This window comes from Syngnathus scovelli, chromosome 1 (assembly GCF_024217435.2).
Source record: "Syngnathus scovelli strain Florida chromosome 1, RoL_Ssco_1.2, whole genome shotgun sequence".
Lineage (NCBI taxonomy): Eukaryota > Metazoa > Chordata > Actinopteri > Syngnathiformes > Syngnathidae > Syngnathus > Syngnathus scovelli.
The window spans coordinates 29,457,537-29,477,433 of NC_090847.1; the positions used below are offsets into that span (position 1 = coordinate 29,457,537).

The 19,897-nt window shown below is 52.1% G+C and overlaps 5 protein-coding genes across 12 annotated transcripts; 3 read left to right on the plus strand and 2 right to left on the minus strand.

Moving 5' to 3' along the window:
- Window positions 1-70: 70 nt before the first annotated feature.
- On the plus strand, window positions 71-2,057 carry selenot2 (selenoprotein T, 2). Its single transcript, XM_049731744.2, has 6 exons — window positions 71-285; window positions 604-714; window positions 790-916; window positions 992-1,079; window positions 1,251-1,378; window positions 1,459-2,057. Exons 1-5 carry the CDS (start codon window positions 104-106, stop codon window positions 1,373-1,375), a joined length of 633 nt encoding a protein of 210 aa, XP_049587701.1. The 5' UTR covers window positions 71-103; the 3' UTR covers window positions 1,376-1,378; window positions 1,459-2,057.
- Window positions 2,058-2,423: 366 nt separating this feature from the next.
- Window positions 2,424-5,988, plus strand: rnf4 (ring finger protein 4). Of its 2 annotated transcripts, XM_049731953.2 has the most exons (7): window positions 2,435-2,716; window positions 3,578-3,779; window positions 3,899-3,981; window positions 4,170-4,182; window positions 4,260-4,389; window positions 5,153-5,204; window positions 5,279-5,988. In XM_049731953.2, the coding sequence occupies exons 1-7, from the start codon at window positions 2,504-2,506 to the stop codon at window positions 5,426-5,428; spliced, it is 843 nt and encodes a 280-aa protein (XP_049587910.1). In that variant the 5' UTR covers window positions 2,435-2,503; the 3' UTR covers window positions 5,429-5,988. The 2 variants fall into 2 exon arrangements, with proteins under 2 accessions (XP_068507029.1, XP_049587910.1); XM_068650928.1 differs by having other exon boundaries at window positions 2,424-2,716; window positions 5,153-5,988.
- A 709-nt stretch (window positions 5,989-6,697) lies between these two features.
- On the plus strand, window positions 6,698-9,662 carry sqstm1 (sequestosome 1). 6 transcript variants are annotated; one of them, XR_007483832.1, is made up of 8 exons: window positions 6,698-7,006; window positions 7,095-7,190; window positions 8,041-8,297; window positions 8,368-8,452; window positions 8,523-8,591; window positions 8,655-8,784; window positions 9,016-9,271; window positions 9,361-9,521. XR_007483832.1 is itself a non-coding variant. In XM_049729764.2 (8 exons), exons 1-8 carry the CDS (start codon window positions 6,838-6,840, stop codon window positions 9,522-9,524), a joined length of 1,206 nt encoding a protein of 401 aa, XP_049585721.1. In that variant the 5' UTR covers window positions 6,703-6,837; the 3' UTR covers window positions 9,525-9,662. The 6 variants fall into 6 exon arrangements, 5 of the variants coding, with proteins under 5 accessions (XP_049585721.1, XP_049585660.1, XP_049585942.1 ...); XM_049729764.2 differs by having other exon boundaries at window positions 6,703-7,006; window positions 8,526-8,591; window positions 8,655-8,767; window positions 9,361-9,662; XM_049729703.1 differs by having other exon boundaries at window positions 6,704-7,006; window positions 8,655-8,767; window positions 9,361-9,662.
- mrnip (MRN complex interacting protein) lies at window positions 9,653-11,186 on the minus strand. 2 transcript variants are annotated; one of them, XM_049732181.2, is made up of 7 exons: window positions 10,962-11,186; window positions 10,626-10,685; window positions 10,414-10,514; window positions 10,285-10,333; window positions 10,076-10,194; window positions 9,971-9,998; window positions 9,653-9,803 (listed from the first exon to the last, which is right to left on the minus strand). In XM_049732181.2, the coding sequence occupies exons 1-7, from the start codon at window positions 11,019-11,021 to the stop codon at window positions 9,798-9,800; spliced, it is 423 nt and encodes a 140-aa protein (XP_049588138.1). In that variant the 5' UTR covers window positions 11,022-11,186; the 3' UTR covers window positions 9,653-9,797. The 2 variants fall into 2 exon arrangements, with proteins under 2 accessions (XP_049588138.1, XP_049588127.1); XM_049732170.2 differs by having other exon boundaries at window positions 9,653-9,998; window positions 10,962-11,183.
- A 766-nt stretch (window positions 11,187-11,952) lies between these two features.
- On the minus strand, window positions 11,953-19,736 carry LOC125969414 (TBC1 domain family member 9B). The gene is given in 22 exon segments (XM_049721480.2): window positions 11,953-13,212; window positions 13,283-13,368; window positions 13,446-13,493; window positions 13,876-13,929; window positions 14,017-14,085; window positions 14,203-14,268; window positions 14,333-14,573; window positions 14,687-14,755; window positions 14,835-14,933; window positions 15,144-15,273; window positions 15,347-15,429; window positions 15,494-15,696; window positions 15,781-15,898; window positions 15,960-16,174; window positions 16,288-16,438; window positions 17,108-17,221; window positions 17,321-17,512; window positions 17,659-17,866; window positions 17,928-18,186; window positions 18,285-18,519; window positions 18,630-18,931; window positions 19,481-19,736. Coding segments are annotated over 22 exon segments (3,549 nt in total). The 5' UTR covers window positions 19,599-19,736; the 3' UTR covers window positions 11,953-12,723.
- Window positions 19,737-19,897: the final 161 nt, after the last annotated feature.

Here is a 19,897-nt window from a genome sequence, read left to right on the forward strand (position 1 = left end):
GGGGGGGGGGGGGGGGGGGGGAAATAGCAATTTTGAAATGCGTGCCTGGCTTTATTGTAGAGGAGTCGGAAGCGGAAATCTGACACGACCGGCAGTAGCCAAGATGGCGGAGTGCGGCCAGGCCGGGCTGCTGGCGGCACTTCTGCTCTTCACGGTTCTGACGCTCCGCGACGTCTACGTCGGCAGGTCGAGCCCGCAGCAGGTCGCAGCCGGGCCGGAGATGGAGCTCGGGAGGGCGGCCAAGGCGACCATGTATAGCGGCCCCGTGCTCAAGTTTCAGTACTGGTGAGCCTAGCGGTGGCAGCTAATAGTTAGCACGCACACGAACAACGTCTTCAAACCACATTTGAACATGGGCTTAGTTGCTCCACTTTCAAAAGTCCGTTGATGTTTTTATAAGCAACATGCGTTCTGTTCCGTAGTAAACGCGATATTGGTTACTGATGTGTTCCAACTTGCGTAGAAAGGTGTACGAGCGAGTAAACTGCGGAAGGGAAATGTGTAAGTGCCTTTTTACTTGGAAAAGAATCACAATGTATGCTTCCTAAAGTGAGTGGCACATTGCCGCCTACGCACTCTCAGCCTGTGTTGGTTTGTATGCAGCATCTCCTGAGGCTACAGCAAAGTGTTCCAGGAGTACTCCAGGGCCATCGGGCAGTTGTACCCCGACATACGCATTGAGGGGCAAAACTACCCCCCCTCCCCCATCAACAAGTATGCCCACTGCAGCTGTCTGTGAGCGTGCACTCGTAGAAGTTTGCGTGACGCGCCTTTGTGGCTCCCTTTGAGATTGTTGGGCAGCGTGGTGTCGTATCTGAAGCTGGCGTCCATCTTGTTGATCGTCGGCGGCCAGAACGTGTTTGCGATGCTCGCTGTGAACACACCCAGATTTTGGACGTGGACCCAGGACAACAAGGTGAGGGCTTCACCCAGCAACGAGCGGGAGTTCGCATCCCGGCGTCGTCTTCAAGCCGTCTTTTTCCTCCGTCAGATTTTCTCTTGTCTGATGGCCTTCTTCCTGTGCAACATGATGGAGACGCACTTCCTTTCCACCGGAGCTTTTGAGGTCACACTCGACGGTGTGTCTGATTGGTCCATCACGTTGCACAAAATACTGCTTCTGTGATCGGTCCATCACGTTGCATGAAATACTGCTTCTGTTTGGTCCATGTCTTCATTTCAAACATGTCCCCGATGGATCTTGCGCAATGCCCTGACCCTTGTGCTGTTGTCATTGGCGACCTCCTCAGACGTGCCCATCTGGTCCAAGCTGGAGTCTGGTTACGTTCCCAACATCCAGGAGATCTTCCGCATCCTCCACAACCACCTCAACATCAACCGGGTGGACGGCGCCGCCGGCTTCACCTCGCATTAGAAGGTCGGCCGCCTTCTCGCTGCCGCTTGCTTCTCACCGCCATCAACGGGTGTGTGTGTGCGTGCGTGCGTGATTGTGTTTAGGTGCGTCCCGGCTCAGCGGGACCATCAGCCGCCGGCATCCATGAAGGTGGGGTCTCAAAGCAGGACTCTGCAGGGCCTCGCCAGAAGTCTCTCCCGCCGACGACTGAGTGCCGCTGCCGCCGCCGCCTTGGGATTATGTGATCCTTCAGCTCTGCAAATTTTGCGATTGATTGAAGAAGAAAATAATCCAATGTTTAGCGTTAGTGTCACGCTAGCCGGAAATGATGAAAAAGTGTTGAAGTCTTTCTTTCTTCACGTGCAGTATCCCACTTGACTAGGAGACTTTTTGTCCTAACTTGTAGGACAACTCTTCAACTAGCAGGACAAGCGCATGTTGTTTGTGAGCCATAACTGTCGGAGCCGGTTGTTGTAGTTACTCGTGTATGACAACTTGACAAGTGACACTAACACGAGCGTGATGTCTGATGAGCTTTGAGCTGTCGCAGGATGGCATAAATGGCATGTATTCATCTTCGGCGTTCATGCGTTTTTGAAATAAATAATGTTTGATGTGATGGAAATGGACTCATTGGACTTGTTGTCAAATGTGCTTACCTTGAGCTGTGTGCTAATTAACGCAATAAAAAAATGGTGTCAAATGTGGCGTTTGTTGAGGCCAAATTATGAGTGTGTGATTCTTAGAAATGCCTTCTCACTCAACGTACAGAAATATCATCTGGACTTGAGTTGCCTTTGCTACTCTTTACAAAGATCCCCAAAACAACATGCTCATCAGCCAACGCTAACTTATATCATTTATTTTTGTCTCGAGCGTGCACACCGCCCTATGCGGGAATCGAACCCACGGTGTCGCCACACGAGGCAGGCGAGGGCACCCCGACGCCGTCAGCGACTCCTAAAGAGAGCTTCTTATTTTTTTGGACGAGCTTTCCAAGCAAATGCGGTCCAATTTCCGGTCAGGGGCCAAGGATCGCCTTTGATTTGCGCCGTTTCCGCCCGTTGCCCGGCACCTCCCTCTCTCCAGTCCGACAGGGCGGCGCTCTCACGCTCGGCAGCACACAAGAAGAGGACCAGCAGGAGCCGGATGCGGGATGCGATAGTTAGCATGAGCCTTAGCAATCGGGCGGGAATCCTTGTGAACTTGCCTTTCTTGACGTCCCACTGTTGCACTTTTAACGTGACAGTCTCATTACGTCAGCGACCGATGTCCGCTTTTGACGTTCCAACTGAAACTGTTCGGCTACGATCACCACGACGAGCAGAAGTGACGAAGCCGAGGAGAGAACCAACGCCGGCTGTGAGTGAGCAACGCTAGCCGCCTTAGCTTAGCTTGTCTTAGCTCAGCTTGTCTTAGCTTAGCGGCGCTCCGAGTGGAGCGACAACTCGTAATTGCAACCTTGTCGTTCATTTTCCCCAATGCTTCAAAATCTCGGCGGCTTCTGGCCCCAAGAAGCATTTCCTCCCTTGATTTTTCTTAAAAACAAAGTGCTCCATGAATTTGGTTCAATAGGGCGGGGTGGGCCAAATAGTAACTGAATATGTCACGTGTGTGTCTTCAGCCGTGTCCTCCTACTGTCGTCCTCCTGCTATGAGCAACGCTTTAAGTTTGCACACAATCTTAAAGTTCGAACCCAACCAACCCAACGCAACCCAATGTGCGAGTGCTGATGCACCTCGCATGTTTTCGAAACTGACGTTTGACGTCATATAGTAGGCGTGTCCACGCTAATCAAGCACTGACCGTCGAGGAAGCTTTTCTAAATCAAATCACCTTTAATATGAAAAAGTCATACTTGAATGTGGCTGGCTGCCGGTTGGTTAGCAGTTCCCACCACGCTCGGTTGCGCCCGCTCTAAAAGGGATCTGATCTGCATGGTCTATGTATGTCACTTGCGACTCCAAGTCGTTTGCTCTTTCAACATGAGGTGTATTTTAACTCGCATGAAGACGGCTTGGACGACGTCATTGATGTTGTTTTTGCCGGAATGCTGCGCGCAGCAGTGGATATCAAAATGAAGCAACGATAGAAATACATAATCGTAGATTTGCTTGGACTGAGCAAACTGTCCACAGCAATGTCTTTAAATGGCATAGAAAAAGCATTGAACACCTCCTTGGACTCGACGTGTACTTGAAAAGTTGCCACATTCGTTTGTAGGTGCAGAGGAAGAGACGGCGTGTGGAGAACCCGATCGTCTCCAGCAACCCTAAACCTTGCCGCGCTAACAGAGCGGCTCATGCTCACAGAAGGTCCAACGCTAATAGCGTGGCCAATAGAAGAGCCAGACCCCGAGGGAGGTCAGCGTCCGGCCCGCCCGCCGACGCCGAGACCATCGACGTGATGGACAACCAGGAGAACGGTGGAGTCACATGACCGATCCCGTGTCATGCCTGTCGCCATCGATTGCAAATCAAATTTGGATGCATCATCAAAAGCTCCGTTGGTTGTGACCAATGACGAGCTCTTGTTGCTGTTTAGGCGTTGAGGAGGTGGTGGACCTGACGTCCGAGACAGCAGAGGCCTCGCATGTTGTCGACCTCACCAACAATGACTCTGTGCTGGTAAACAACACGTGCACGCACGCACGCACGCACACACACACACACACACACACTTAGCATGTGCACAGAAAGTAACGACGTGCCAAACGTGCCGCTAAGGTCACATCGTGCCGCTAGTGTGAAGCATTCAAACTAACTCCTCCTCTTCTCCCTGTGGCTGTTGTCACGTTGCCGCCACGCTGTCCCAGCTGGTGGACGAAGGTACAACATGTCCCTTCGCTGCATTTGACACCTACGTGGGTGGACTTGCCCTGATGCTGCCCGTGTCCTCCGATCAGGTCCTCAAAGCAGGAGGAACACCACGGGAGAAAGTTACGTCGTGAGCAGCGACGACGACGACGACGATACCTCGCCTGCTGTTCCCCGTGTTGACTTCTTGACCTCGCTGCGGAGGCAGAGCTCCGTCAGGTGAGAAACCACACCAATTCAGGCCAAATCAACATTATCGTAAACAATTAAATACAAGTCAATCCAATCCCTAGAACAAATATGCAATCCAGCTCATAGACACGTCACACATATTGAATACTGTTCAATTTTGATAACTTGTCCCACGTGACCAATTTACAGTAATCCCTGCTTTGTGGCCCATAATAGCTTCCAAGAGCACCGGCGATAGGTGGAAATCCACCAAGTCGCGTCATCCTCTCATTTGTACATTTTTTGTGCATCAAAAAGTGTACATTAAACCATAGAAGCGCATATGTTATCGTTAGAACATTCAAGAATAGTTTCAAACGTGTAAATAGGATATGAACGGTATAAATGACATATGGAAAAAATCGATACATGTGTATGTAACATATGTAGATGTGGCTAAAGTATACATACTGTAAATAACTTATTTCAACCAAGTGCACATACTGTGAATATGTTTAAAGAACATTTTTTTTTTTTATAACCAGGTCCAATACTGTAAATATGTTTTTAGAACTCATAACAACGTTTTGATAACAATGTACAGCCTCTACTGAGCCAAGGCACATATTTCACACGACAAAATGATTCATTTGGCATGAGAGCGTTTCCTGCGGCGCACACTCAATGGTCTCCCACGGCACTCCGGTTGAGAATCGGTAAACGTGTAGTAAACCAAATGCGAGATTCCATTTCAAGACTGCCTATGAAATGCAGCCCTTCCACGTGTGCCCTGGCATCTTCTTGTGTTCAGGTGTACACCTGGAACCATCAGCTGTCCGGTGTGTATGGACACCTACTCGGAGGTGAGGCTCACCACGCGTGTATACGCCCGTCCGTGTACGCTGCCGACGCTCATGTTGTCGTTGCGCCGGCGGAGATGGTGGACAGCGGGCGTCTGGTGGTGTCCACCAAGTGCGGTCACGTCTTCTGCAGCCAGTGCCTGCGAGACGCCCTGCGCTGCTCGCTCACGTGCCCCACGTGCCGCAAACGCCTCACGCCTCGCCAGTATCACCCCCTCTACATCTGAGCGCCTCCCCTGTTTGCGTCCCCTCTCTCCTTTTACCCCGTTCTTGTGTTTGTGTTCGACTTAATAAATAAAGCACCGCGTACACTCACGTCGCACGTTGCACGTCGGGAGCGTGCGGTCACCCGACGGGAAGGACCGGACGGACGGCAAACGTCGGCGGAATGCTCCAGAAGGTTCGAGGCGAGCTTCTATTTCCAAAAGTTGCCGCCTCTAGAAAAATCCATGACAACATTTGTTTGACAAAGGTTTGAACAATTTAATAAAGATTCTATTTCATACTATGTTCATAAAATAGGCGGAAAGCGTCATCAATACCACTTTATAGTTAAAGGCTGACGACAAATGTGTTCTTATGCTCACGTAAATATTTGGGAGGTGAGATGACTTCCACATTTGTGTCCTCGCCAAAAACAAAAGTGCTTGTCGTGTAAGTAAAACTGCTGTTTCTTTTCCTTGAGGGAGTGTGCATTGTTACATAAACTTACCTCCTGCCTTTATACTTTCAACCGTGTTTGTTTTCTCAAACTTAAATTGCTTGAAATAAAATGTTCTGCTTTGAAGAGATTTATTCAACGGAGCGATTGGATAATGCGATCAATAAATAGGTCAGTGTTTTATTTAAATCAATGATTTGCAGAATTAGCAATTACTCTGGGTTGTTTTTTAGACTTTATCTCATTTCAAATGTCACCCTTAACCTTAAATATCCTCCAAGAAAGCAGACCAACTGCTTGTCTTTGTCAAATCCAAATGAAATGTTCCTATGAATTTTTTTTTTTTTTTTTTTCTGGACCAAACCAGCAACTAAATCGTATTCATTTTGCTTGTGCTTTTTCTGCATTGCCACCTGGGTTTGAACATAGGGATGGAATTAAAACTTCGAAAAATCAGTCGACAGATGGAAAGAAATAGTTTGAAAGACTTAATGACGTGACCATAATAACAAAGATGTCTGAAGAGAAAAGAAAATACTGAAAAGCAATTTACAAAATAAGGACACTTGTTTGGTCAATTGATGTTATTCACTGAAAGAAAAATGAAAAAGTTGGAAGTGGTACCAATGTTTTGTTGTTGACGTCGGAGTGACAAGGCGAATTTTTGGGGCTATGCGTCATCTTTGGCGGTGGGGGTCACGTGGGAAGAGGGGAATTCCCCCGATTGGAAAAGGCGCCGTCATCGCCAGGCTTCTCATTGGCTAGTGTGGGCGGGTTTTGAGCGCCGAACCAATCGGGCAACACGTAAATATTGACTTTCCATGGTAACGCCCATCCCGGAAGTAGCCGACTCAAAGTCAAGACAAAGCGTTTAAAAGCTGCGTCACAAAGTGCCCGAGTCGGTTCGACCACGACGAGTTGAAGAAGCGAGCGCAAGCGTACAAGCAGCAGCAGCAACAGCAGCCAGCAGTCAAGATGTCGGTGACGGTGAAGGCTTACCTTCTGGGCAAAGAGGAGTCGGTTCGGGAGATTCGTCGCTTCCTGGTGCCGCGTTCTGAGGTCCAAAACTTCGAACATCTGTGCGACAAAACTTGTCAGATGTTCTCCGGACTTAAGAAGGGTGCTTTCAACATGTACTATAAAGGTCGGATTCTTTAAAAAAAAAAAAAAAAAAAAAAGATTGCCTCCCTCCCTGTGTCCGTTTGACTGTCGGCCTTTGTTTTGCTTTCCAGACTGCGAAGAAGACCTGGTGGCCTTCTCCTCGGATGACGAGCTCTCCATGGGCATGGCCTGCTTGAAGGATGACGTCTTCCGGGTTTTCATCAAAGGTAAACAGAAAAAAAAATAGAAAGAAAATGGTTTTGGTAATACACTCAAACCTCGACATACGTATTGAATTCGTTCCGGGACCTACTGCCAATAGTCCCATATGAATACTCTGTCATTTGTTTCATTTATTCCCAAACAGCAATAATAAGTCCTTAGTATCTACTGCAGATAGCAATAAATAAGTAACAAAAAAATAATCCATCAATTTTTTTATTTTTTTTATCGTCACTGACCCTTAGACAGAGATTCATAACGTTTGGTAACTTATTGTAACTCGGCAAAAGGCGTTCCATCTCTTCCGGGGTAATTGTTGACATTCCAGCCATATTGTTTTGCAGGATCACTCAAACCGCGCTCATATTTTCTTACGATTTCTCCTTTTAATTGTGAGGAAATCATCACCTCCCTATTTTCACCCCTGCTAGCATTTGCGTTAGTCTTCCTAGGACCCACCACGATATGATAACGTGATGCGAACTGATGTCATCCCGACATCTAGCGATGTCGTACGTTGGGAACTGTTGAGTCAAATATTTGATCCGATTTCACGTTGGACGTTGAATCACCAAATGATTCCCGAGCGCCGCGGCGGCGGCACCGCTGCTGCTCACTGCTGCTCACTGCTCCCCTCTCGCCCAGGGGATGGATCCAAATGACACGGGGAGGGATGGCTTCAATGCAGAGGACAAATTTCACCACACCCAGATGTGTGTGTGACAATGATCATTGGGACTTTAACTTTAAAAATCCGTATGTTTAAGCAATCGTATGCAGAGGTCTGACTGCCGTATTTTTTAAGAGTGTAGGAATGGCAAATAGTGCAAATAACCAGAATGTTTGCGTTTCCAGAGAAGAAGGAGCACCGCCGTGACTTTCCAGTTCACGCCTTTCCACCGGGCGCCTTTGTGGCGGCGGCGGGCCCGCCCCCTCCGCCACCCCACGTGGGCGCTGTGCACGCCAACGTGACGTGCGACGGCTGCGAGGGGCCGGTGGCGGGCGTCCGCTTCAAGTGCAGCGTGTGTCCCGACTACGACCTTTGCTCGGCTTGTCAGGTGCAAGGGAAGCACACCGAGCACCCCCTGCTGCCCATCTGGCACCCCCTGCAGGTCAGCATCGCGTACTCTGCAGCCCCTGTGGCGTGCACGCCTGCGCTCATGTTGCGCGCATGTTTTTCAGGCACTGTTCCCTCGAGGAAAGCTGGTGAAGAAGATGCGCCACTGCAGCAAGAACCAGAAGTGTGCCAGAGGTGGCGCCCCCGCTGGTCAGTATTATTGTTTCTTTCAACATCCGCGGATGGGCTTCGGGCTCATCTTTGACCTTTGGCTCCAAAGCAGGCCTCAGCTTCCTGAAGAATGTGGGAGAGGGAGTGGCAGCCATGCTGAGCCCGCTTGGTGAGCCACGTGGGTGCCGACTAACCGTCTGGGTGTCCGGACGGGAAGTAATGCGTTTGTTGTCCCACGCAGGCATCGACGTGGACATCGACGTGGAGCACCAGGGCCAGAGGACCAAAGTGAGCAATCAGGATCAAGGGGACGTGGAGGTTGGCGGAGCTGAGGGCGACGCTCGGCCCAGAAAGGTCAGGCGCGCCAACAGGCACGTTGCTGTCCGTTTTTGTAGTTCCGCCACTAAAAATCCCCTTGTTGTGATCGCCCACCGTCATAACAATCATTTGGCCTCATAGAAACGCCCTTGCTGGAAAACGCCATAAACTGGCTCACAAACAGCATTCATTGTCACAGTCTGGTAACACTTTACAAAGGTTTCCTCAATGTGAATGTTGTGAGATAATTGTCAGATAACATTGCCGTCTCTTGCCGACGTCAGGCTTCAGCCGACACCACCAAAGAGTTTGACGAAGAGTGGACTCATGTCACGTGCAAGGAAGTGGACCCTTCCAGTGGAGAACTGCAGTCCTTACTGCAGAACGACAAACTGGACCACGACGAGAAACCGAATGTGGACCAGAACCCAAAGGGGGACCGGAGTGTCAAGGGGAACCAGAAGCTGGATGTTCCTATAGTGGTCCAGAAGGATCCATCAGGCTTGAAGGTGGCAGCTCTGTACCCTCACCTTCCTCCAGGTAACGGCTCGCCATGTGCCCCTCCCCCCTGCCCGAAGGCATGTTTAGCTAACAAGTAACCTCCTCTTCCCCCCCCCCCCCACATACAGAGGCAGATCCCCGCTTGGTGGAGTCTCTGAGTCACATGTTGTCCATGGGGTTCACCGACGAGGGCGGCTGGCTGACCCGCCTCCTGCAGGCTAAAGATTTTGACATCGGTGCCGCCCTGGACGCCATCCAGTACGCCAAGAAGCCCCGCCCCCACCCGCACTGATTCCAGCAATAGGCGTCATAGCACACGCTTCTTAGCTTCTGCGACATCAGATTAAAAGCAGTAATCAGTACTACGCTATTCACTAAAGTCTGTAATCAAAAGAATTCATTGCTACTCAATAAAAACGCTTTGCTCAGCTTTCCTGGTTATTTTATTTCAAGAGGTCAACATAAAGTTTGGGGAATTTTCAGACTTGCAAAATAACACCCAATTGAAATAAGTGAAGGTCATCAACGCTTTCATCAGAAGCTCACGTCAAAGTCATCTCCGCTGTCAAACCTGGAGGAGGCAGGCAACAAGGGTTTGGGCCGCCAAATGACGGCGCCGTTGAGGCCGGCGATGTCGCATCCCGGTGACGACGCTCGCGCCGAAGCGAAAGACAAAGGTGGCTTAGCATTGAGCGTGTTAGCGTTGCTCAACGGGCGAGGAGTAGCAGTTGACCTCACCTGAGGTACATCTTCACACTGCCTCTTTCTGATGCACACCCACACACGTATTAGGATGCATTCGGACAATTCGGTTGCCAGTGGGTGGAGCCTAACAAACATCACCTGTCAGTCAAGGTGTTGGCTGGGAAACATTGCATGTCCTTTGAAAGTACATCTTGGTCGTCGTCGTCGTCCTCAGGTGTGGCTACGTATTTGCTCCAGCGGCTCACCTGTGGATGGACCTGCGCGGCGGGCGGGCGCGCGCGCACGCACGTACGCACATACGCAAGATGAGCGCTTGCTAGTGTGCGCGCGCATGAGCGTCATCTCACTTGTTCATCTTGCTGGCCTTCGCTGCTTCTTTCCCCTTCTGGCTGCTTCCTGCCAATCACTCGTTGATGTTATACAGACACATAATCCGTCAAACGAATCACCCTGTGTGAGTCACTTTGTGTCGTTACCTGAGCGACCGCACATCTCGTTCTTCCAACATGGCGCCCCTGGTGGCGTTCAGCTTCTGAACGTGCCGTCTGCAGTCTGCTGCGCCGCCTCTGCCGAATTCCTTCATCATGTGGCATTGCGAACATTCCGTTCAGATGAATTCATTCGTAAGAGTGAACGCAAAGTGAACTTGAAGACATCGCGCGCGTTCATCAGCAGATGAATTGCTTACCTTGAGCAAAGATTGCGTCACCCCGCAGAGTTTACACGTCCACTTTTTCACCTTCTTCACCTGCCACCCACCATTTGATGTACTGTAACGCTTCTTGTGCACATTTTTAACAGCGATTGTGTGACGTCAAGCCGGACCACGGACATTTCATCATGATTTGACAATTGGGCGTCTGAAGCCAAAGGGCAGCCATATTACGTAATCGTGTACTCTTACTGACAACTATTTTAGAGGCTGGTTCTAAGGGCGCTTTTCATCCCCATTCATATAAACGTCGTTGGCAAAGTTAGAAGCCGTTGGCTTCCCGTGTGTACGACGTGTTTGAGTTGCTCTTACTTGTTGCACCTGGAAGCAGTCGCAGCGGAAACATTTCACCACGTGAAACGTTTGAGACATGTCAAAAGCCAGACAGTTTAACAAAATAAAGAAGAAAAACAACACACACACAAAAAAAGAAATCCTGTGTTTTCCGCTCCTTTGCCGGCCGGGCTTTGTTTGAAAACCTATGTCACATCCCGGTAGTGTTGGCTCGTGAGCAAACTATGATTCGTTCAAAGGAACGAATCTTTTAAGTGTACGAGAGTGAACGAATCACTTCTTAAAGTGATTCGAAAATGGCGGCGTACCTAATGGGTGTCCGAGTGACGTCACAGATCAAACAGCCAATCGGAAAGTGGGGGTGAGGGCGGGTGTGGCACTTTTCACTTTCTTTTAAGCTTTGACCATGATTTTTCCCTAATAAATTGGCCTGTTTTTTGGAACACCTGAAAATAGCGGTGTACCTAATGGAGTGTCCGAGTGCCGTCACGGATCAAACAATCAGAAAGTGGGGGTGAGGGCGGGTGTGGCCCTTATCACTTTCACTTAAGCTTTTTCCCTAATGAAGTGGCCTGTTATTAGGTACACCTGAAAATGGCGGTGTACCTAATGGAGTGTCTGAGTGATGTCACAGATCAACCAGCCAATCAGAAAGTTGGGGTGAGGGCGGGTGTGGCACTTTTCACTTTCTGTGAAGCTTTGACTATGATTTTTGATTATTTGATTTATTAAAAGAAAAAAAAACGTTTGAACGAATCTTTTGAGTGAACTGACTCAAAAGATTCAGTTCAATTAAAAGAGCGGGAATGCACATCACTACATCCGGGCGTCACATCCGGGCATCGCATAGAAGCGCGAGGGCGCCCCCCCGTCCCCTGTCGGCGCGGCAGATCTCAAAGCTGTGTCTTGACTCAAATATGTCAGTGCACGAAAATATGCACTTCATTGCTGTCAGGATTACAAAAGATGAATATTTGTTTATTGATTATTTATTGGCCATCACGCAAACAACAGAGCGCTCCACATTTATTTATCAAATTTCAGTCACTTAAAACGTCACACGAGCATTTCCATCCAACAGGAAACGAGATCACGTCTCTTTCACATTAAAAGACATTCTTCTCAAATTTGCATTTTGCGCAGTTTGTGGCAAATCAAATCTCAGCCTTTCACGAGTCTGTTCTTTTTGTCTGAAACCCAAATGGATTTTTTTTTGGGCATTTTGGCAGGAAGTTTTTTTCCAACCCCCAGACCAATAAGATTTGTATTTCAGATGAAACGTTTGCAGAAACAGGGAAAAATGCCCAAAAGTCCAATTTTTGACACAGAGAAAACTATTGAAACATTCTGCTGCCACACTAGAAAACAAAAAGTTCAACGTCACATTTAAACTTGTTAAATTTCAGGCTTTATTTGAAATAAAAAGGAAATCTTTTGGAACACGATGATGATGATGATTATACAGTGTGAATTCTGAACTACTGAGCTGAAGCAGAAGGAATTGCTCTGTCTTGTTTTGCCCATTAGTATAACCTGAAATTGATCATATGTGATAGGGACTACTTCGGCCATTGAAACGGGACACTGATCACATCACTTTTGTTTTGTTTCTTGGGTGGCAGCAGGCAACAGTACGCTGCTTCCATAGAAAATGGTATTTGTTTGAGGAAAAGAATGTTTGCCACCCTTACTGTGGGTCTTTTAATGCGAAAGAGGAAGCGGTTACAGCCAGGCAGCTGCCAGTAACGTGAAGCACCAGGACGCGCGAGAAGGCCAGAGGTCAAGTGTCGCCACGTTCGCGGTCCGAAGAGGCAGAGCTGCTCTGACGCTCCGCCGCCCGGCGTGTCTGGCAAGCGGCAATACGGGCCTGGATGCTTCTCTTCCTCTCAAAGTAGTCCACCAGCGCAGGCTCGGTCAACATGGACGCCAGAACCTGCTCGAAGGTGACGGACCAATCGGCGTCGGCCGCGCTGACCCGCCTCCTCCTCGGCCCCTCGCCGCCGCCTTCATCGGCCGACGATGCGTCGTCGCTCAGCGTGGAGAACGATGAGGCCGACGTGTCGTCTCGGGCCTCCTCCGGGCGGATGTCGGCCGGCGCCTGCCGTCCGGCGGCGCCCTGCCTGTCGCCGTTGTTGAACTTCTTTCCGACTTCGCCGATGCGAAGCAGCAGGCTGGCGACGGTGGCGATGGCGTGGTAGAGCTGCTGCTCATCGTGCTCCTCTTCACTGAACATGTTGTACAGCGACTTGCACAGCTCGATGAACTGCTCCTACACCCGCGTCAACGTCAGACTTCATCAGACTCACCGATCCGAACATGTACGAGAGCTGAGTGCTGACCTGGTTCATCCGAGGAAGATCTTTGATGGATTCCTGCTTGGGCTCCTTCTCCTTGGCCCACATCCGCAGGTAGTACCTGTAGTCCTCTGTGGGTCAAGGTCAAAGGTCACGATACCCAGCCGCACCCCAACTTGCAGTCAAACGGCGGCGACGCAAACGTTACCTTTCTTCTCCTCGCCGCTGCCGTCAGACTCGGCGTTGGCGTCCTCACCTGCACACCGCGATCATCGCCATTGTCAGCTACGTCACCATCGTCGTCATTGTCAGTCGTCATTGTCAGTCTGGTGTACCACAGGGATCTGTTTTGGGGCCCTTGTTTTGGGGTTTTCATCGACTGCATTTACTACGTGCCTCAAGTGACGGATCACACTTGGGTGTTAAAACAGCGTTGCACATCGACATCGTGGCACAAATCGACGCCACTTACACGCTTTCATGTTGTGTTCTGTTGTATTGTTGTTATTCATTTATTAGCTGTTGTGTAAATGCATACATGCTTTGCAACGCGAACCCTAACCCTAGTGCTTTGCGTTATCGTCGTCGTCATGGTTATTATCGTTATCATCGTCATCATCATCCCCCCCCAACCAAACCTGCTGTCACTCGCTGCGGTCCAAAACTGTCTTTAAGAGACAAGAAGGAAGATTCTGGAGGAGCAAGAAGAAAGGGAGGAAGAGAAAGAAGCCCCTTGAAGCAAACGAAATCCATGGCCGCCGACCAAAGTGCGCGCTTACCTTTAGGCGTGTCATCGGTGAAGAAGTTTGCAGCCTCCAGCGCGGACTCCGCCTCCTCGGGACACAGAGCTGACACACAAACAATGACGTTTTTGGCCGTGCTAGCACTAGACACACACACACACACACACGATCACCGCCGTACTGGCCCACGTTCAAACGCTCAGGCAAATATACAAACGTTACCAGGCGGCAGGTGGAGCTTGTAAAGCAGCTTGAGCTTGTCTGTCATGTCGCCGTGGTACATCCCACCTGCACAAAGAGCGAGGCGAGCACGAGGACCAAGGTCACGTGCCAGCGCCCTCCGCAGACTCACTGAGCGCCGTGACAAACTCCTTGAAGTTGACCAGGCCGTCGCGGTCGCGATCCAGCGTCCTGAAGAGTCGGCCGGCCAGGACGGGCGCGTGCCCGGCGCAGCGCCAGGCGGCCAGGGCGCAGAAGAGCTGCGAGAACTGAGCGGCGTCGATGCGGTACTGCTCCAGGTAGGGCAGGCTGGGGTCGTGTCGCTCCGCCGCAGTGCCGCCCGAGCCCCAGTAGCGGCTGCTCATGTGCCGGGCCTGAAACCAGCGTGGTCGTCGTCAGCTGTCGGCAGCTGTCGGCAGCTGTCGTCAGCTGTCGTCGAGCGTCCTTCCCCTCCCCTCCCCTCCCGTCCCGTCCCGTCCCGTCTCACCTTAAAGAGGCAGTAGAGCTCCTCCAACTCCTCCATGCCGAAGGCCGACTCGGTCACCATGGCTCGCACCTGCGCACAGAAGGCAGCCAGCCGTCGTTGTCCTCAACCTGTTAGCCCGTGAGCCCGTTAGCCCGAGACCCCGGCTCACCACGCTCCGTTTTGCCGTGTCCTCCAGAGACTGGATCACCTTTAACCTCTGCTTGAACCTCATCTGCTCGATGACATCGGAGCGAAGGCCGCTGAACTTCTGCTCGCACAAGTCAGCCGGTTGGTTAGGCCGCGAAATCGACAATTTGAAGGCGCGGCTGGCGCGGTTCTGTCGTGGCGCCAATATTGCGGCCCCCGCGCAAAGCCCCGCCAACACGCACTGTGAGAGAACTTCTAAAACTGGTCTTTGCATGAAAATTGGAGATGGAAGCAACTGAGGCTCGGGTAAACGTCATTCTCCCGGTCTGACCTCATAGGAGGACTGGACGAGTTCGAAGATATCAATCTCGGGCGGTGGCTCGTCTCCGCCGGTGAGGAGGGCGTGCAGGTGGGGGACAGGCGGCGTGGCGATCTGCTTGTTCACCACGTGGTCCAGGTACCTTCACACGCGCATCACGTGTCCAGCCGGTGGCGCTGCATCCCACCAGGCGCTCAAGGGCGACCGACCGTTACCTTCCCAGGACGGTCATGGCTTCGCCCTCGTCGCTGCAGGCCAACAAAGCGTCCATGTTGTCGTGGAGCACTGCCAGCGCCACCTGCAGGCAGCACGGGAGCGTGAGAAGGTGGCAGGCAGGCAGCCCGGGATGACGGCCAGCGTACCTGGAAGATGACTTTGATGCCCTCGTAGAAGAAGCAGTCGACCAGGACCACGGCGCTGTCGAAGGGCATGACGGACAGGAAGAGGGTGAGGAACCACGACAGGCTGATGGTGGAGATGACGCCCAGATCCTGCATGTGCTGGTACAACAGGGGCAGGAAGGCCCGGGTCAGGTCTTCAAACACCCCCTGGTCCACCAGAGCGCCTTCAAGCAAACACGGGTCAGCCGCGAGGACGCACGCTGAGACGCAGTCACTTGTGAGCCAAGGCGGCGGCGGCGGCGGCGTACCCACGACCCTGGTGTTGTAGTAGTCGGGCAGCATGCGCTCGCAGAGCGCCACCAGCAGCCAGAAGGCCTCCTCCTCAGTGCAGTACAGCAGCAGCACCGACGTCACGATGTTCATGGCCTGCGGTCGGGGCACGTCGTCAGTCACGCGGCCGGCCCGGCCGCTCGGAGGCGTCGCCCACCTGGCAGTAGCCGATGCCCGGGTTCCTGTGGGCGTAGGCCGTCAGGACGCGGCGCAGGGCGCCGATGCCCGTCTCGTTCTGGAAGGCTCGGTGCTCGGGCATGGAGCGGTGCAGGTCCCGCTCGATCTCCTCCGTGGCCAAAGAGCACAGGCCCGCCGCCCGCTCCACCAGGTCGCCGTAGTAACCGGCGTGCATGGACATCTCGTTGCGCGCTCCTACCGACGCGGGGCGGCAGGGGGAAGCAACAAAAGGCCCAGGCCAACAAGAGTCACGGGAGAGAGGAGAAGCAGCGGAAAGAGGCCAGAAAGAGCGAGCGCCGGCCGCCTACCTGAGAAGAGCATCCAGAGTTCTCCTCGGAGCCTTTCCGGAATACCGCCCAGGACTAATTCTCGGCTTTTGGACGTCCTGTACATGCAGACTCCGCGGCCAAACTCGGAAAAGTGGATGTTCCACGCCTCCTCCTTCATCTTCTCCTTCATCTGACGCACACCGATGATTGTCACACGACACAACGTGAGCGCCAGCAAAGTCTGGACCATGGCTGGATGGCATCCAGCCTAAATGTCCGCATTATTTGTCAGTGTGGTCTGTTTAACTTGTCAATCGGACACAATTAAAAAGGAGGCGCACTTATTAGAATATTTGAAGATTACTTTTGAACAAACAGATTCGATAAAAAGTGCGGCAAATGAATACATCCGGGTGGATGGAGAAAATGGAGCGTGTCGAGTGCGTGGCATGCACTACATGTAATTGTACGGCTGGCCACTAAGCGGAGCTCTTGTAGCTCTCGCGATGGTTGAAACGTATTTTGGGTCACCAACTCGTTTGCTATTTGTATGTAATTTGTACACTGTTAACATTAAGTTTCAAGATAAACCAAAAGTAAGTCGAACTTCGAGGGCACAAGAATCGGGCGGGAGTCTGACGAAGTGAAGGGCTCGAACTCATGTGCCCCGTCTGCTGACTCGCAGGCCAAAGTGCGACGTATGTTTTACGTTCGTTCGTATTTGATGTGCACGTTTCGTAAACCGAAGTATGTACTAAGTTGGTTTGTCTCACCGGTTCCACGCTAAGCTCCCAGTAAACATCTTGTCTCTTTTGCCAACGGACCGGCATAGAAAGCGTGTTTGGGCGGACTGACTCACAGCTTTGGGGCCCAGGTCCTCTGGAGCGTCTTTGCGGTAAAGTTGCAGAAGTCCTTGCGTGGCCGTGGGCACGTCGGGGTGATAGTGGCGCTCCTTGGCGACGCCGGAAGATGCCTGGAGGTAGGGAGGACAACAACCTTAAAGACTCCCTCCCTGGTGACGGTGTTTGCCGCGCACTGATAAACGACAAGCAAATGAATGAGGCGATCGCACCGCGGCCGCCAGAGGACTGACGTCCCCCCACGAGCTGTCGTCGGGAGTCCTCTGCAGGAAGTCGGAGATGCGCTGGACCAGGAAGTCCCGATCTTTGAGGTTGGCAAACAGGAAGTTCATTTTGTTCTTGGTGCTGATGGACACGGGACACGGCAGAACGCTGCTGCTGTCCGCCTTCTCCACGATGGAAACCTGGCGGGCCCAACGCGGCGACAACAAAACGGCTCAGTAAGCACACTTTTTGCTCCTTCGCGTCAAATTCACCGAGAACGGAGTCGGGCTTTGGTCGGCCCGAAAAAATTGGACCGAAAATTCAATTTCTCAAGCGTCCGTTGGACCTCTCTGAGCGGGATGATGAGCTGGCACAGGTCTTCTTCTCGGCTCCGGAAGCAGATGTAGTTGTTGGAGATGAAGAGCTGGCCCACCACGTGCATCTTGGCGAAGGGCGTCCACAGCGTGCAGTCCGTGTGTCCGTCCAGACGCTCGTCCTGCGTCAGACGGAAGGTGCTCCGGTAACGCTCGTTCTTGGCCCGCGCGTCCAGATCCCTGCCCGCAAAACATCCCGGCGTGAGCGGCGGCGGAATCAAGAAAGAGGAACTTCCCGGACCTCTTGAGGGCGGAGACGTTCTTGAGGGTCTTGCGGGGTTTGGGCAGCGAGAGGTCGGCGGCGAAGGCCTCGTTGTCCAGCAGCTGCCGCATGGCCATGTTGGCCAGCTGCTCCATCAACTTGAAGGTGTCGTTGATGTTGAGGAACACGGAGAAGAAGTGCTCCCCGACCCGAGTTCTCACGCGAACGCTTTCCGGGAACAACAGGGTGGCGTTCTTCTCCAGCTGGGTCACTTCTGTCCACGGGACCACCAGAGTGACTGCCACGAATGCACATACGACACAGGAAGTGTATGGGACCGCTCCGATAGCGAGCCTCTCCAGAAGGTGTGGTGTGGTGTGGTGTGGTGTCGTATACCTTCCTTGCCCAGTAGGAAGGAGTAGAAGCAGAGGTGATTGACGGACAGGTAGAGCCAGCCCTGCCGCGGCACGCGACCTTTCCAGTAGCTGCACGAGTAGTAGTTGACCAGCTTCTCCTCTTCGGGCATCCCAAACAGTTTGCGCATCTTCAGCTGGGCTTCCTGGAACTTACTGCAATCCTCTTCCTGCCCGTCGTGGCCCGTCGTCGCCCGCTTCTCCTCTGCGATCAGGCCCTGCGCCGAGCAGGAAGTCTCCTCGTGAGACCCCACTAAGCCCACTTCATACTGCCGTCACCAAAAAGCTCAAAGAATAATAATAATAATAATAATAATGAAAGACGTACGGAAATCTTGCCCCTGACGAACGTGGCGACGTCGCTGTCATTGTCGAAAGTGGCGACTGTCTGCAGCAGGTTAGCCTCCAGCCAATCCCAGTGCTCTGTAATCTCCTTGCGCGAGGAACCTGCCACACGCGGCCGGCCCACGGGTCAAAAGTCAGTCGGGGTCAGGAGTCCCATCCGGGGGCGGGACTCACCGCAGGCAACGTTCCAGAAGATCTGCGAGTCGGCTGTTTGGAGGAGGATCCTGTAGGGGGCCACCCTGGCGCTGGAGTCCAGAACCACATCCAGAGTCCCCACCAGTAGACCTGCACGCAGAGACCACCTCGTCAAAAGGCAACACAGGTTCTTGTCGAGAAATCCAACAAATCCAAGAAGTCGTATACCAACAAAAGATGCTGGCGTGAGAAATCTACCGATTCAAGATCCGATTTGTACTACTCGTTTGTTGCAAGAGCTCCTAATGTTTCGGGACCAATACGATGGGTATCCAGAACTTTTTATGTTGGTACCAAGACGCGCCCACTCAACCTCTTGGTACCAGCATAACAAGTTGGTGTCCATCAGCAGACTGGAGAGCCCAACATGGCTGCCGACGTCACGACGTCCATTCGCTCTTTCACGCATTCATTCACCAAGCGGTCATCGCGCGCGCCCACAGAAATAAACACTCGCTGCTGTGTTCTACCAAAGTCCATCCGGACGACACGAACAATGAGAGTAGACATAAAAAGAAGAGAATCAAAGACAATGACGAAGGGAAGGGGTAAAAGACAAAAAGCAGCAGAAGAGGAAGACAAATAAAGCGGAAGGCGATAGGAATGACAGGAATCATGAGAAAGACGAGGATGACGGACCGGAGAGCCCCCCTCCGCGGCCGTGGCCCCGCCGCCGCTGCAGGATGAAGAACGGGTTGGCCCGCTCGGACACCCAGAGAGGCCCAGCAAGAAGAACCTCCTCCGGGTGGATCCACATGTTCCTCCTCGGGGGTTCGGTTCGTTCGTCTCTCAAGTTCTGCTTGTCAGGCAGCGCAGAAGGCCGTAGACGAAGTTGTTTTGCTTGTGTTCCCCCCCCCCCCCCAACTCAACCCAACTCACCCCAACGCGCCACTGCACATCACTTCCGGGTTGACGCATTGGACACGCCCTCCAAGCGTCACGTCATCAACAGTCAGCGAGCGAGCGAGCGAGCCCAGCAGCACAGTCGAAAGAAAGAAGAAGCCCTCCCTCCACAGTCCACACAATCAAAGTGAACATGAAAGTTGGACTCTTTTA